The sequence below is a fragment of the Carassius carassius genome, unplaced genomic scaffold (genome assembly GCF_963082965.1).
Source record: "Carassius carassius unplaced genomic scaffold, fCarCar2.1 SCAFFOLD_73, whole genome shotgun sequence".
NCBI classification, from domain to species: Eukaryota; Metazoa; Chordata; class Actinopteri; order Cypriniformes; family Cyprinidae; genus Carassius; species Carassius carassius.
The window spans coordinates 262,501-276,022 of record NW_026774986.1 but is presented as its reverse complement, the minus strand read 5'-3'; the positions used below and the strand labels follow the sequence as shown (position 1 = coordinate 276,022).

General features: G+C 36.9%; 2 protein-coding genes and 1 pseudogene across 2 annotated transcripts in view; all 3 read right to left on the bottom strand.

The window, feature by feature from the left end:
* Positions 1 to 7,564: 7,564 nt before the first annotated feature.
* Positions 7,565 to 8,062, bottom strand: LOC132133940 (histone H3). The gene has a single exon (XM_059546850.1). The coding sequence runs from the start codon at positions 8,011 to 8,013 to the stop codon at positions 7,603 to 7,605; it is 411 nt and encodes a 136-aa protein (XP_059402833.1). The 5' UTR covers positions 8,014 to 8,062; the 3' UTR covers positions 7,565 to 7,602.
* Positions 8,063 to 8,620: 558 nt separating this feature from the next.
* Positions 8,621 to 9,109, bottom strand: LOC132133944 (histone H2A-like; annotated as a pseudogene).
* A 4,066-nt stretch (positions 9,110 to 13,175) lies between these two features.
* The window catches only part of LOC132133945 (histone H2B-like), a 469-nt gene continuing 122 nt past the window's right edge, over positions 13,176 to 13,522 (bottom strand). Inside the window, exon 1 of the mRNA XM_059546854.1 lies at positions 13,176 to 13,522. This exon is cut by the window's right edge and continues 122 nt beyond it. Within this exon, the coding sequence (XP_059402837.1) occupies positions 13,229 to 13,522 (294 nt within the window). The 3' untranslated portion in view covers positions 13,176 to 13,228.

The window sequence follows — 13,522 nt, the reverse complement described above, 5'->3', positions numbered from 1 at the left end:
CTATTTTGTAGTCTACAATAAAATGATTTACATGGTGTATCGTATAGTACATTTTGTTAATTGTTTTGGAAATAAAAAATGCACTATATCATCTTATGAGTTTGTTAAATTTCATAATTTTGTAAAAAAAAATAAAACAACTTTGTAAATACTTACCATGCTTCTTTTACATAAACATTTTTAGTCATATTAATGGCATTTGAGACAATAATGAACTATTGTTGTCTTTTATACCCTGATTCTTTTTATTGTGCACCGTCCTGTGCCTATGTTACTGTATTCAGAGTCTCACAATATCAGCAAAACATAACACAAGCATGATGTAAATATAGAAAATGGGGAAAGGAAAACAATATTCAGATATAAATGTGAATCAACAGTTTGTTGTTCATGATGAAGAGAGCATATCTGTGTAATTTTTACTGTCTTACCTCCCCCAGGGACCCGGTAGCGCCCCCTGGAAGAGCCAAAAAATGCACATTTCAAATGGCTGTAACTCAAAATCTGGTAAGCATATCGAAGAGAAAATTGGTAGGACAACTATTTATGCTATGTTTACTAAATGATGTTGAACAGAGATTTCTGACATGCATGGAAAGGCGTTATAAAAGCATTTTAAAAAGTGCTCACAGTACAATACCAAATTTCATTCTGACTCTCAAATATGTCATAGAGGTTTATACACTGAACATATTTAGATGCCCCTTTGCTCATTAAAGATTGTATTTATTTAATTTAATTACTAAATGTTTTTAAACTGCATTACCCATACGCCTCTGTAATTCTATCAATGGAACGGAAAACAATGGCGCAGTAAATTGTAGTTCATTGAAATTACACTAGGGTTAGGGTTAGGATCTCTGTAAACGGGTAATTTCTTTTAACATAGCAATACCTCATTGATAAATGACAGTATGACTTACGTAATAAAGACATCAAAACATAGTTTGCAACATTAATCGCTTTTTATTTTGGCCTTAAAGTTACTCCAATCACAGCGTGTTCTGTTAGAGCTGTGTCACGTCATACTTGTCCATATATGGTAATTACAGTACAGCTACGGCCGGAAGTGATGCAACGTTTCAGGGTAAATAACGGTGAATTAAACTTGTTACTTATCAAATTGTGTTTTATTAACACCAACCCTAAACTTACCATTACAATACTGCAAATACAGTTATTAAATTAATTAAATAAATATTAAATGCCGCAATATTGATGTGCGCATGTCCAGTTGCCGTAGCTATATCCCATTCCCTTCTAGTCTTTCTCGTTGAGTTGACTTGCGGGTATCATGGAAGTACATGTGATTGGCAGGTCTACAGGGCCCTTTTGTTTCTTTACCATGTAGTACAATATTAAAAATAACTATTATATAATTTATATATAAATTTAAAATTCACTGAAACAGATTACAGTGAAACATTTTTTCCAAGTCCATTGGTTTCCATGGCATGAAGCAGAGGGTAACTATTATTAAATATTTGTTGCAGCTGTGCACTGTATGTGAATTAAATAATTCAATATATCAAAATATTTCATTTTTTATTACAAAATGAAAATTACTGTGATAGTTATTCTAGCATGCAGTAATTTTTATAAGAGGTAAGTTAATTAAACATAAAATACTTATGTGACATTTGCAGATGTGACCCAACAGGCTTTAAATAAAAAAACTTTTTAAAGCCTTTCTCTCTTTTTTTTACAAACCAGGAGATGCAAGTCTGCCATCAGGAAACATATTATTTTCTTCCCTTTAAAGAAGCCAACAATAAAAAACAGACTAAATGCAAGGAAAACATAAATTGGCAATTACAATTATGACTATAAATAATAAAGTAATTCATATCTATTATTGTAATCAAACACTTCAAACATGACTACAAAACTTGAGTGACAATTTAGTAGCTTTTGGAGTATTACTTGGTATTTATGAGCTTATGCTCACGGACAAGAAACTTATGATCTCGCAAGGTACACTGTTAAGCAGTTCAAGACCAATGCAAAAAGTTGTTAAAAAGACACTGGTTACTGTGCGAAAACTTTACTGAAGAACAAACAGCAAGCAAAAACACTCAAAAATAAACTGCATTGAAGGGTGCTTGATGAGTCCAGGTGTCTATGGTGACTATGTTGTCATGCTGAAAGCTGGTTGGGATGTGGGGACTTTGGCACAATGTGTTGGAATTCACTCACAGGCTCCCATGTGTCATCCCAGGTTTTGCCACTGTAAAACATCATAAGTGCACATAATGTTATTAGAACACAGAGCAAAAATCAAGATCACTGTCAGGTTTATAATTACTGTCTGGCATATTTTCATTTTACACAGTTTTATACTTCTATAACATTACATCTCTTTTTTCTCAAGTACAAGGTCTGGCAGCTTTATTTACTAGTGTTACTAGTTACTTTTAATATTACAATTTTCCATACAGTTCTTGTACACTGAAAGCAATGTACTTTAAAATTTAGTGATTTCAAATTGTTTCTGATAAACTGAGGGATTAAGTTATATTAGTGGGTTGAGGAAAATCTCCTATTTGTTAGGAGAAAAAAAAGTGGCTACTTCTGACTTGCAGAGGCAGAATAAGTTTAGAAATTTCAGCATGTTATCATATTGTGTTCCAAGCAGATTTGGCAGTTCTACCAACTCTGGATAAGGGTAGTGGCTGTATCTTGATCACATTGCCTTCATTATTCTCCTCTTCACTAATATTTATTACTGTTCTTCTCTGTCTCTGATCTTCCTCATGCATTTTATTATCACTGCTGTCTCTGCTCTCATCTTTAATGCAAACGAATTCCAGAATCATCCTATTTAAGAAATTATGGCAAAACAGAAGTATTAATTATTGGTCCAAAAAACCTCCAAAAGCAAGTTTATTAATTTGGTTCTCAGTGGATGTATTGTTAAGTCATCCAGAACACAGATCTTATGTTCGACTGCAATCTGTCCTTTGAAAATTTCCAGCACGTATACAACAGGATTTTCCATCTTAGAACTTTTGCTAAAATATGACACATGCTTAGTGTTTCAGATACTGAAAAATTTTGGGGATGAATCACTGCTACTATTGTAATGCATTTGGTGGATGTCCTGCAGGCTCAATAAGCTTCAGCTAGTTCAAAATGTAGCCACTAGACCATTTACTAGAAGTAAATTTTGTTTTTGTGAATTGTGGGGACATTTCATAGGCGTAATGTTTTTACACTGTACAAACTGTATATTCTACATTAGCAAACTGTATATTCTACATTAGCAAACTGTATATTCTGCCTCTATAGCCAGGGACACACTTAACGACTAGCTGAAACATTCTGAGTTCAACACACAAAGACAGTTTTCTTTGACTAAAGCACATTTAACAAGTAATTTAAATGCGACTGTAAACACTGACTAAACGCAACTGGCTATGACTTGACACACTTGGGCATGATCAGTTGTAAGTATTAAATTACAGTCATAACAAGCCTTACAATCCTTAAGTGCAAAACCAAGAAAGCAAGGATATAAACTATGGAAAGAAATATAATGGCATAAATCACATTATGCTGCATTATTATAACAACAGATAACAAACTGTAAAATATAGGATTATGCACATAAGAAGAAGAATTAAACATATTCATATTGCAAGTATTAGTGGTATTAGCATCCGTGCTAGCGCGAGTGCACTGATAATTATACAGATCGCGAAACAGCTGCAATATTGGCTTAGTGCCAGAAATAGTTGCCGTGCACACAAACATTCCGCATTAAACATAGAATCGTGTTATGAACTTACTTTGTCAGTAACTTTAACTTGCACTCAAGGATGTTGCACACGAGAGCAAAGTCTGCAAACTCTACGAAACTCCAGCTACCAAAACTCCGGCTGCTGCGCTTGCGTAGCAGAGAATACCTCACTTACTTTAGAATCGTATCTTCTTCAAACTATGTGCAGTGCATTTTCCGTAACCCAACACATTAGCAGATTAAATTACGAACAATAAGAGAAAAACCATAAAGAATTCACAACAAATTTCATATTTGATTAAACAAAGACCGACCAAACCAACAAAGGTAATTCAATCTACATTTTTAAACTCTCATCGCCAATCCAACCATACATTCTGTTTCATTCAGGATTAAATTCAAGTGTCTGTCTTTAATAATTGGTCACTGAATTGTCTATAATATTGGGTCTTTCAAATGATACATCACTCTATGAACTTACTGTGACTTTGGTTTGATCACGTCAAGAAAATACCCCCCCCCACCCATTCTCTTCTGAGAACTGCTTACCTATTTCTAAACATAATGTAAATATGTAACTTCACATAATTCTGTAAATATTTGTAATAAAAAATAAAAAAAAAACACTTGATCCTCTACTTGCTCTCTGTTCGTTTTCTAACTAGGCTACTTGTTTTTCATAAAAAAAACACTTACTTTCTATATTCTATATATTTATATTCTTTTCTTATTCTTTGTGTGTGTGTGTGTGTGTGTGTGTGTGTGTGTGTACAATAGTCAACATTTGTGGATCAAATACTTTAATCAAAGTTGTCCTGAAACCTAAATCCAAAATGTGATATAAATATTGACTTATTTATTGACTAAATTATTGATTATTTATTGATTTAATAAATTAATTATATAGATCTCATTACTAATAAAATTGTCTGCTAAATGTAAATGTAACAATTAATGATCTACTTAATATTTCCATAATACCAAAACAACTGTTAAGCATTATTTCAAAGGACATTTAAACCATCTCTAATTCTTCTTATATCGTGTTATATTGTTATTGGACATAACTTTAGCCCCGCAGTCAATGCGCAGAAGTGACCACATATTGATAGCCTCTACATTATTCTAATGTTTCAAATATAATTGTTTGCGCTCTGCTTTAACACTGGGGTTTTTTATAGGCTTAAACCATAAATATTTGACTGAAACTTGTCTATTAATATCTGTTTGCATGAACTTTAACTTTGAAATGTTTTAACTGTTGCCCTGCCTTCTACTTCTCAAACCTCTGCTTTCTATGGTATTGTGCTGAGAAAACAAGAAGAAACCTTGTGCTTTACAAGTTACCCATCCCGTATTGGTAGTGGTGTGGACCACAGTTTGCTTTGCCGAATGTGAAACATGATTGTGGTTTATTTATACTGTACGGATGGTCATTTAAGGAAACTCAAATGTAAATATATATATATTGCAGTGAACAGTAAGCACACGACACACTATTCCCACATTCCCACCTGTCCTCACTTCATGTTTGCGGCTGAATGCGAATGATCATAATCGTGCCTGGGAAAAGTCATCAGCAGTCCAATATAGAAAAAATAAATAAATAAATAAATAAGATGAAGGTGGTGCATCATTTCCATGCAACATCAGAGGCAGACTGGCCGCCTGGACTTTCTGGAGAATCGATGGCCTTCTGGTTCATCTTCAAAGAAAAAGTGACAGATTAAGTGATGTAGACAACCAACAAAAGGGGCACTAATGCAATCCACTTTTTTTCTTATAAGAAAGTGAAACTGATGCAAAAGAGTGTGGCTCATGATGGCAAGCAAAAGATGTGAAGATAAAGGCGGCTGGGAGAAGCTAAAAGAAAAAAAAGTAAACAGTTACATCAGCTTATATTTGCCTGTCTATCTCACACATATAGCTATAGCACTGTAGTAAAATCCCAGGACACCCCTAGTCCGAGCGTCCACTGCTATTTATCACTCCACATTGTCTGGCATGAATATATTCCTTCATTCAAAAAGAGACAGCAACGATTCTACAACGGGTTATATTTGAGCGCTATTGAGTTAGAAAATAGAGTAAATGAAGTAGTCTATAAGGTGATTAGTTTTATATGAGTATATACACACACACACACACACACACATCACATAAACATGAACCCATTTAAGAAATATCCGCATTTGTATTTAAAATAAATTGTTTTAACATAGCTTTGAACATGTGTAAGGATTTAGCAGATCTAATAGTTTGCAGGAGTTCATTCCACAATTTAGGGCCTGCACAAGAAAAGACTCGTGTCACCTCTGTTTAAACAAATTCTAATTTCTTTGCCGACTTAATCATTTTTGCTGCTGCGCTTTGGATTTTCTGTAGACGCACAAGTGCTCAAGCATCAACTACATTATAAAAGGAATTACAATAATCCATTCAAGAAAAGACAAAAGTAATAATTGCTTTCTCAAAATCTAAACTGGATAGAAATGGCTTAGTCTTAGCTAACAGATGTGTATTAAAAAAATAAAATAAAAAACTATTTTTATGTAGATTTAAAGTATTTTAGTTCATACAATAGGATAATACATTCATTTCAATAATCTGTTTGAAAATATAAACATAAATAAATAGAAACCATTAAAAATTTGTAATGGCTTTACTGACTGTAATTAAATTTGTATTGGTTTCAATGGAAGATGCAGTGGTCCAGCTGGTAATTGGTCAATTTCTAAGCCACTGTATCTAATGTTAAGTTGCAAAGACTGAAGTCTCAAATCCAAAGAGATATTCTTTATAAAAGTTAAGCTTTGGTCACGTCCCCCTAAAACGGCTCAATCAGAGCACACCTCACTTTTCAGACCAATGAGCTTTGTAAAAAAAAAACTGTGTTTCAGAAAGAAGGGGAACAGAGAAGAAACAATAATGTACACCATGTTGAAAATAATGTTTTTGAACCTTAAACCACATAAGCACATTTTATTACACCAAACAATGATATTTTAAGTAACGTGATGATGCCTTTAACTGGTTCTTTGAGAATTGTAAATTATTGTCATGTAATATCCTGCCGACTACGCTGTTGGGGAAGTCGTGGCCTAATGGTTAGAGATGTCACCTTCAATACCATGACTTAGGTGCCCTTGAGCAAGGCATCGAACCCCCAACTGCTCCCCGGGCGCCGCAGCATAAATGGCTGCCCACTGCTCTGGGTGTGTGCTCACAGTGTGTGTGTGTGTGTGTTCACTGCTCTGTGTGTGTGCACTTCGGATGGGTTAAATGCAGAGCACAAATTCTGAATATGGGTCACCATACTTGGCTGAATGTCACTTCACTTTTTCACTTTAAAATTATATTTTAAATTATACTTAACTGGTTCGGTTTTATTTTCTGGGTTTAACTTTAGTCAAATGTGTGCTTGATGCATGAAGGCCATGTGATAATGTTCTGGAATGTGAGAGTTACACATGCTATAATCATGAGAAGTAGAGCACAATAGACAGCCCTAGACTTTCTCCAAATAGGCCCAACTCAAATAACTGTCAGGGCTCTCACATTATTACAAATACATTTTCCCATTAAGGACTTAAAATTACAGACCCTGCAGATAAAGACATTTATAAGTTATTTGTTTTATTAACCTAACCAAACGTGTCCTTGTGAAACAGTGATTTAAATTTTACCATTTGCCTTTGTGTCTGTAATGGAAAACTAGAGTTGATAAAACTAATAAAACCAAGTCCTCGACAAAATTCTTCGGTGTTACTCTCCACGTTATAGCAGAAATTATCTCGTTCTTGTGAGCTTTTGATGGCTCTTAAAAGAGCCTTTGTTGTTTACGGTGTAAAACAGCGTTGAGTTTAAGCGCGCTCTCCGCGGATGCGGCGGGCCAGCTGGATGTCTTTGGGCATGATGGTGACTCTCTTGGCGTGGATGGCGCACAGGTTGGTGTCCTCGAACAGACCGACCAGATAAGCCTCGCTGGCCTCCTGCAGGGCCATGACGGCGGAGCTCTGGAAGCGCAGGTCCGTCTTGAAGTCCTGAGCGATCTCTCGCACCAGACGCTGGAAGGGCAGCTTGCGGATCAGCAGCTCGGTGGACTTCTGGTAGCGACGGATCTCTCGCAGAGCCACGGTGCCGGGCCTGTAGCGGTGAGGCTTCTTGACGCCGCCGGTGGCTGGAGCGCTCTTACGGGCGGCTTTGGTGGCGAGCTGCTTCCTCGGGGCTTTGCCTCCGGTGGATTTACGAGCCGTCTGCTTGGTTCTTGCCATTTTCTCGGGTTTCCTGTCTTGATTTCTTCAACAGAATGATTAGACATTTTAGCAGGGGACTTTTTTATGTCTCCTGTAGCATTGGGCGGTGCGTCACCGGCGGCATTTGATTGGCTATTGCGTTTACGTCACAGCGTGAGGCGGCCAATGACCGTGCGTTTCCTATTTTCGAATAGACAGCGGCAGTCTGGGTTTCCCGCTCAAAATTTCTCATTTCATTGTTACCCTTTACACATTATATGATCATCAGAAGACTGATGTTACAATCAGATCTAACGCTAAAATAATTCGTATTTACACTACACGTGACAGCGGGGTGGATGATGTTACCATAAATGTTTTAAGATGTTCACTTAACATATGTTCGACTCGGTTGCTTTTCCCCACCTATTTAAATATTGTGCTGTTCCACTCAATTACACTTTACATAGGAACTCATAATTCGCTCTATTAACAACACTCGTTTCTCGAGAGGCTACAGCATATATATCATAACGGCAGTTTATTCATATCGTGTGTGTGTATATATATATATACACACAATGTATATGTGTGTGCATAAAAAAAGAAGAAATAAATAACACTTTTCATAGTACAAATTCATATTTCAAACTGCTCTTAAAGAGGAAGTGTGTGGCTCTGAAAAGAGCCTTTGTGAGTGATGTGTTCTCTCGTGTTCACTTGGTTTTGGCGGGTTTCTCGGTCTTCTTGGGCAGCAGCACGGCCTGGATGTTGGGCAGCACGCCGCCCTGAGCGATGGTCACTCCGCCCAGGAGTTTGTTGAGCTCCTCGTCGTTGCGCACCGCCAGCTGCAGGTGACGGGGGGATGATACGGGTCTTCTTGTTGTCCCGAGCGGCGTTTCCAGCCAGCTCCAGGATCTCAGCCGTCAGATACTCGAGCACAGCGGCCAGATAAACCGGAGCACCGGCACCGACGCGCTCGCCGTAGTTTCCTTTGCGGAGAAGCCTGTGAACACGACCGACGGGAAACTGCAGTCCTGCTCTGGAGGAACGAGTCTTAGCCTTCGCCCTGGCCTTACCACCGGTTTTACCTCTGCCAGTCATTATTCAGATTTTGGTAAATATCCACTGCAAATCAACGCAGAAATGCTAGAGTGGAGTAGGGGTATGACGATCGGTTTATAAAAGACTGTGCTCGTCGTCTATTGGTCAGAGTCTGTCACAGCTGCAAACCAATCACTGCAAGCCCCTCAAAAACTCCAAGCCCCGCCCCTCTCTTCCACGCTTTCCTTTTATTGTTGTAAGTGCAAAAGATACAATAACGGCAATTCCCTTCAAATCAAGTCTTTTGTTGAATGGCACACCTTTCATTAATGTGTTTTTATCGGAAATTACATTCAGAATTCTGTTGTAAACACGACGCAATCAGTTTAATTTTTTATATATAATGTAAATGTATTTTAGACTCCATAGTGGTAATACTGAAACAAAATACTCTTAAATGCCCAAAAATCATTTAATTAAAATAATCAGAATCGTAGAATTACACAGAAGAACAGATCAAGGCCACCGGTCAAATACAGATACAAATACAGAGCTCAAACCCTAGATATCGAAGTCTTTTAAACCACTATTTCAAAGACTGTCACTACTGTGATATACAACAACAACCTTTATTTATAAAGCACATTTAACACAATACAAATTTATCCAAAGTGCTGTACATATAGTGCATAGCAAGACTACACTATAAAAAACAACAATTACAAATTTCCGAAAGCTAAAGAAAAAAAATGTTTTCAGACTAGATTAAAAAATGTCAAATGAACAAGCAGACCTCACATGATAAGGGAGAGCATTCCAAAGCTTGGGCCCAGCCACAGAAAAGGCCCGGTAGTGAAGATTGAGGAAGACCACAATAATCGAATCGTGATGTTACAAAAGCATGAATTGCAACTTCTAAGTCTTTGCTTCAAAGAATATTCTTCAACTTTGCAATAGATCTTAAATGGAAAAAGCTTCCTCTAATAACCACACTTATTTGTTTATTAAAGAATAGTGAAGAGTCAAAGATCACTCCAAGGCATTTGTTTGCATACATTTGTTGAGAGAGGACCTAAGTGTGCTTTCAGAGCAGGAGAGGAATCTGCCGGAAAACCGAGAATTAAAACCTCTGTTTTATCCTCATTTAGCTGCAAAAATTATTCGTCATACACCTCTTGATAACATCTACACATTCCAATAACACATCAAATGAAGCAGTGGTGTCAAGCCTTACTGGGAGGTAAAGCTGAGAATTATCTGCATAACAGTGATATGAAATGTTGTACTTCTGAAAAAGGAGGGCCAAGGGCAGCATATAAAGGGAAAACAAAAAATGTCCCATAATAGATCCCTGGGGCACACCAAACAAAACAGGCACAGATGACAAGGAACAATTTCCTAAATTTACAGAAAAAGTCATTTTTTCTAGGTAGGAAGCAAACCACTTGAGTACAGTGCCCTTGACACCTACCATATTCTAGTCGTTCAAGAAGAATGTTGTGGTCAATGGTATCAAATGCAGCGCTCAGGTCTAACATAACCAGCACAACACAAGAGCCTGAATCTTGAGCAAGCAAGATATCATTTGTAACCCTCAACAGGGCTGACTCAGTGCTATGTAATGATCTAAAGCCAGATTGGAACATTTCCAAAATATTAAAAGAATTCAAATAAAACTGGAGCTGTGAAAAAAAAAAAACTACTTTCTCTAAAAGCTTAGAGATGAAAGGCAGTTTAGAGATCGTTCGATACTGCACATTTCTGGATCAAGTTGTTGAGGTTTTTTCAACAGGTTGTACAATTGCATGTTTAAAACTAGCTGGAACGACACCTTTGGGTAAAGAACTGTTTATGATAGCAGTTACCATATGACTAATGGTAGAAAAAACATCTTTAAAAAGACGAGCTGAGATAATATCTAACTTAGAACCAGAACACTTCATAGATTATATGAGCTAGCTGAGGAGGAGAGACAGGTTTAAAGTTAGACAACTCATAGGGCAAGGCAATTGCAAGTGACAGATGGAAAAACAGAGCTCCTAATATCATACATTTTTTGAGTGAAATGTTTTAAAAAATCTTCACAAAGCTCAGAGGCCTCAGATAAAATATCCGTGGTCGGATTTAGAATGGAGTCAATCGTATCAAACAGGACTTTTGGATGCTTAGCGTTGTCAGAAATTAATTGAGAAAAGAAGTTTGATTTTTTTCCCTTTTTTACTGCCGTTTGATAGTTGAAAAGACTTGATTTTAAAACGTCAAATGAAACCTGTAACCTATCTTTTTTCCCACTTTCGCTCTGCTTTTCGACACTCTTGTCTGAAAGCGCGGGTGACATAATTTAACCATGGCTGGCCAGCAACCTTCATCTTTTTATGCTTAAGCGGAGCAACAGTGTCCATAGATATAGAGGACTCTTTATAAAATATCTCCGTCAAGCATTCAGTATCCATTTCGTTCAGAAAATCATTTTTTAAATGTGAAGAAAAGTGTTCAGAAAACAAATTTGCATTATTTGAGTGAACAGCTCAAGAGAGACATGAAGGCTGAGGGCAAATAGAAGACAGGAGAAAGCACTCCGATTCAAACGTAATAAGATAATGGTCAGACACACATGCATCAATAACCTCCATATTTGAAATAAAAACCCCACGAGACATTACCTATGGTGCTGGGTTCAGAGCCACTGTGAGCTGTTCCATGGAGAGGTGACAGAGCCTGAATTTCTTCAGATGGACAAAGAAAAACAGTCTTATATAATCAAAGACTACCTGAAAAGAGAGTCTGAGAAAGCAAGGGATGCCTGTGTGTTTGTCTTTGACAATCGCGAGGATATGGAAACATTCTTATTAAAATGTGTTGATGAACAGGGGCTGAAAGTCAATAAAATGTTTCTGGGAGTTATTTAATTTATAATAATTTATTTACTCTACATTGTTGAATATTATTGTTTTGTGAAATAAATATAACAATACCCAGTGAAACAAGGGATGTCTTTTTATTGATCTTTATGCATCCGTAGGACTTGGACACATTTTTATATATATTTTTGTTGATGGAAAAAGGCCCAAAAGTCAATGCCATGTTACTTACATAATCTATCAAAGCAACCAATGACTTAAGCCTATGTATGTGTAGCTTAGTCTTTATAGAGAACCGTCAATCCTATCATGCAAATGTGGTTGCTCTTTTTTTGCGAGGTGATAATTTTTTTTTTCCATGCACATATAAAAATATTAGTGTGTAGATCATAATTGTTCTTGTATATAATTAAAAGGAAAATAAAAATACTTAAAACCAAATGAAGTATATAAATTTGCCGAATTCAGGAACATTTTTTTTTTTATTTAAGATGAAAGAAATATGAAAAATAAACACATTCAAAAAAAATAAAGAGGGGAGGATTCCAGTTATTGCATAACACCCATATTTATCCTTAAAATAGTGATATGATCACTAACATTCCCACCTTATAAGTGAAACATTTTTAGAGAATTAGATAAATAAAAATGCTTAAACAAAATTGTCTACTTAACTTTGATATTGTCTAAGGTATGTTACAATCGATCATGAAATATGTGAATTTGTCATTACATAATCGAACAGCGGAAGGTATACATATTTTATGAATTTGCCTAAATATAATCAACCAATGCAGGCGTTTTACCGGCTGTTTGGATGAATTTACTTCCATACATTAGAGATGTGGCCTAGGTTTAATTTGTACAATTTAAATTTATTTAATACAAGTTATTTAACCTGTATTAGTAAAACGAAAGATAACATTATTTAATTTGATCCCCGAAACAATATACTTCCGCCATATTGATTCAATTTTGTTTACGTCTTAAAATTGTGCTTAGACAAAATGTTAATAAAAATTAAAAACATACTTCCGCCATTTTTGCACATGCGCACAACACATGGGTGTTCACCTGGCATCACCCGATGACGTATATTTACGTATGGCATAGGCATTGCGTCTGACGTCACACTTGGATGTGGGCGGGGTTGGATGTCCACCGCAAGCTGCAGCGAGACGCTCCTCACCAGATGACCGGGATATAGGACTGCGGTGTATAGCGAGTTTTATTCGCCAGATTTGATCAATCAAGCTCCAGAATAACAGACTAAACTTGTGCAAGCTCTTTATGTGATAAAATGGGTGGCTCTTAAAAGAGCCTTTGTGTCTCGGAGTCGGTTCGGAGCTCTACTTGGAGCTGGTGTACTTGGTGACGGCCTTGGTTCCCTCAGACACGGCGTGTTTGGCCAGCTCTCCGGGCAGCAGCAGACGCACGGCGGTCTGGATCTCTCTCGAGGTGATGGTGGAGCGCTTGTTGTAGTGAGCGAGACGAGACGACTCACCGGCGATGCGCTCGAAGATGTCGTTGACGAAAGAGTTCATGATCCCCATCGCCTTCGAAGAGATCCCGGTGTCAGGATGAACCTGCTTCAGCACTTTGTACACGTAGATAGCGTAGCTCTCCTTCCTGGACTTTCTGCG

Excerpts from the sequence above, each read along its gene's own strand:
- LOC132133940 (XM_059546850.1), bottom strand. The coding sequence starts at position 8,013 with ATGGCAAGAACCAAGCAGACGGCTCGTAAATCCACCGGAGGCAAAGCC.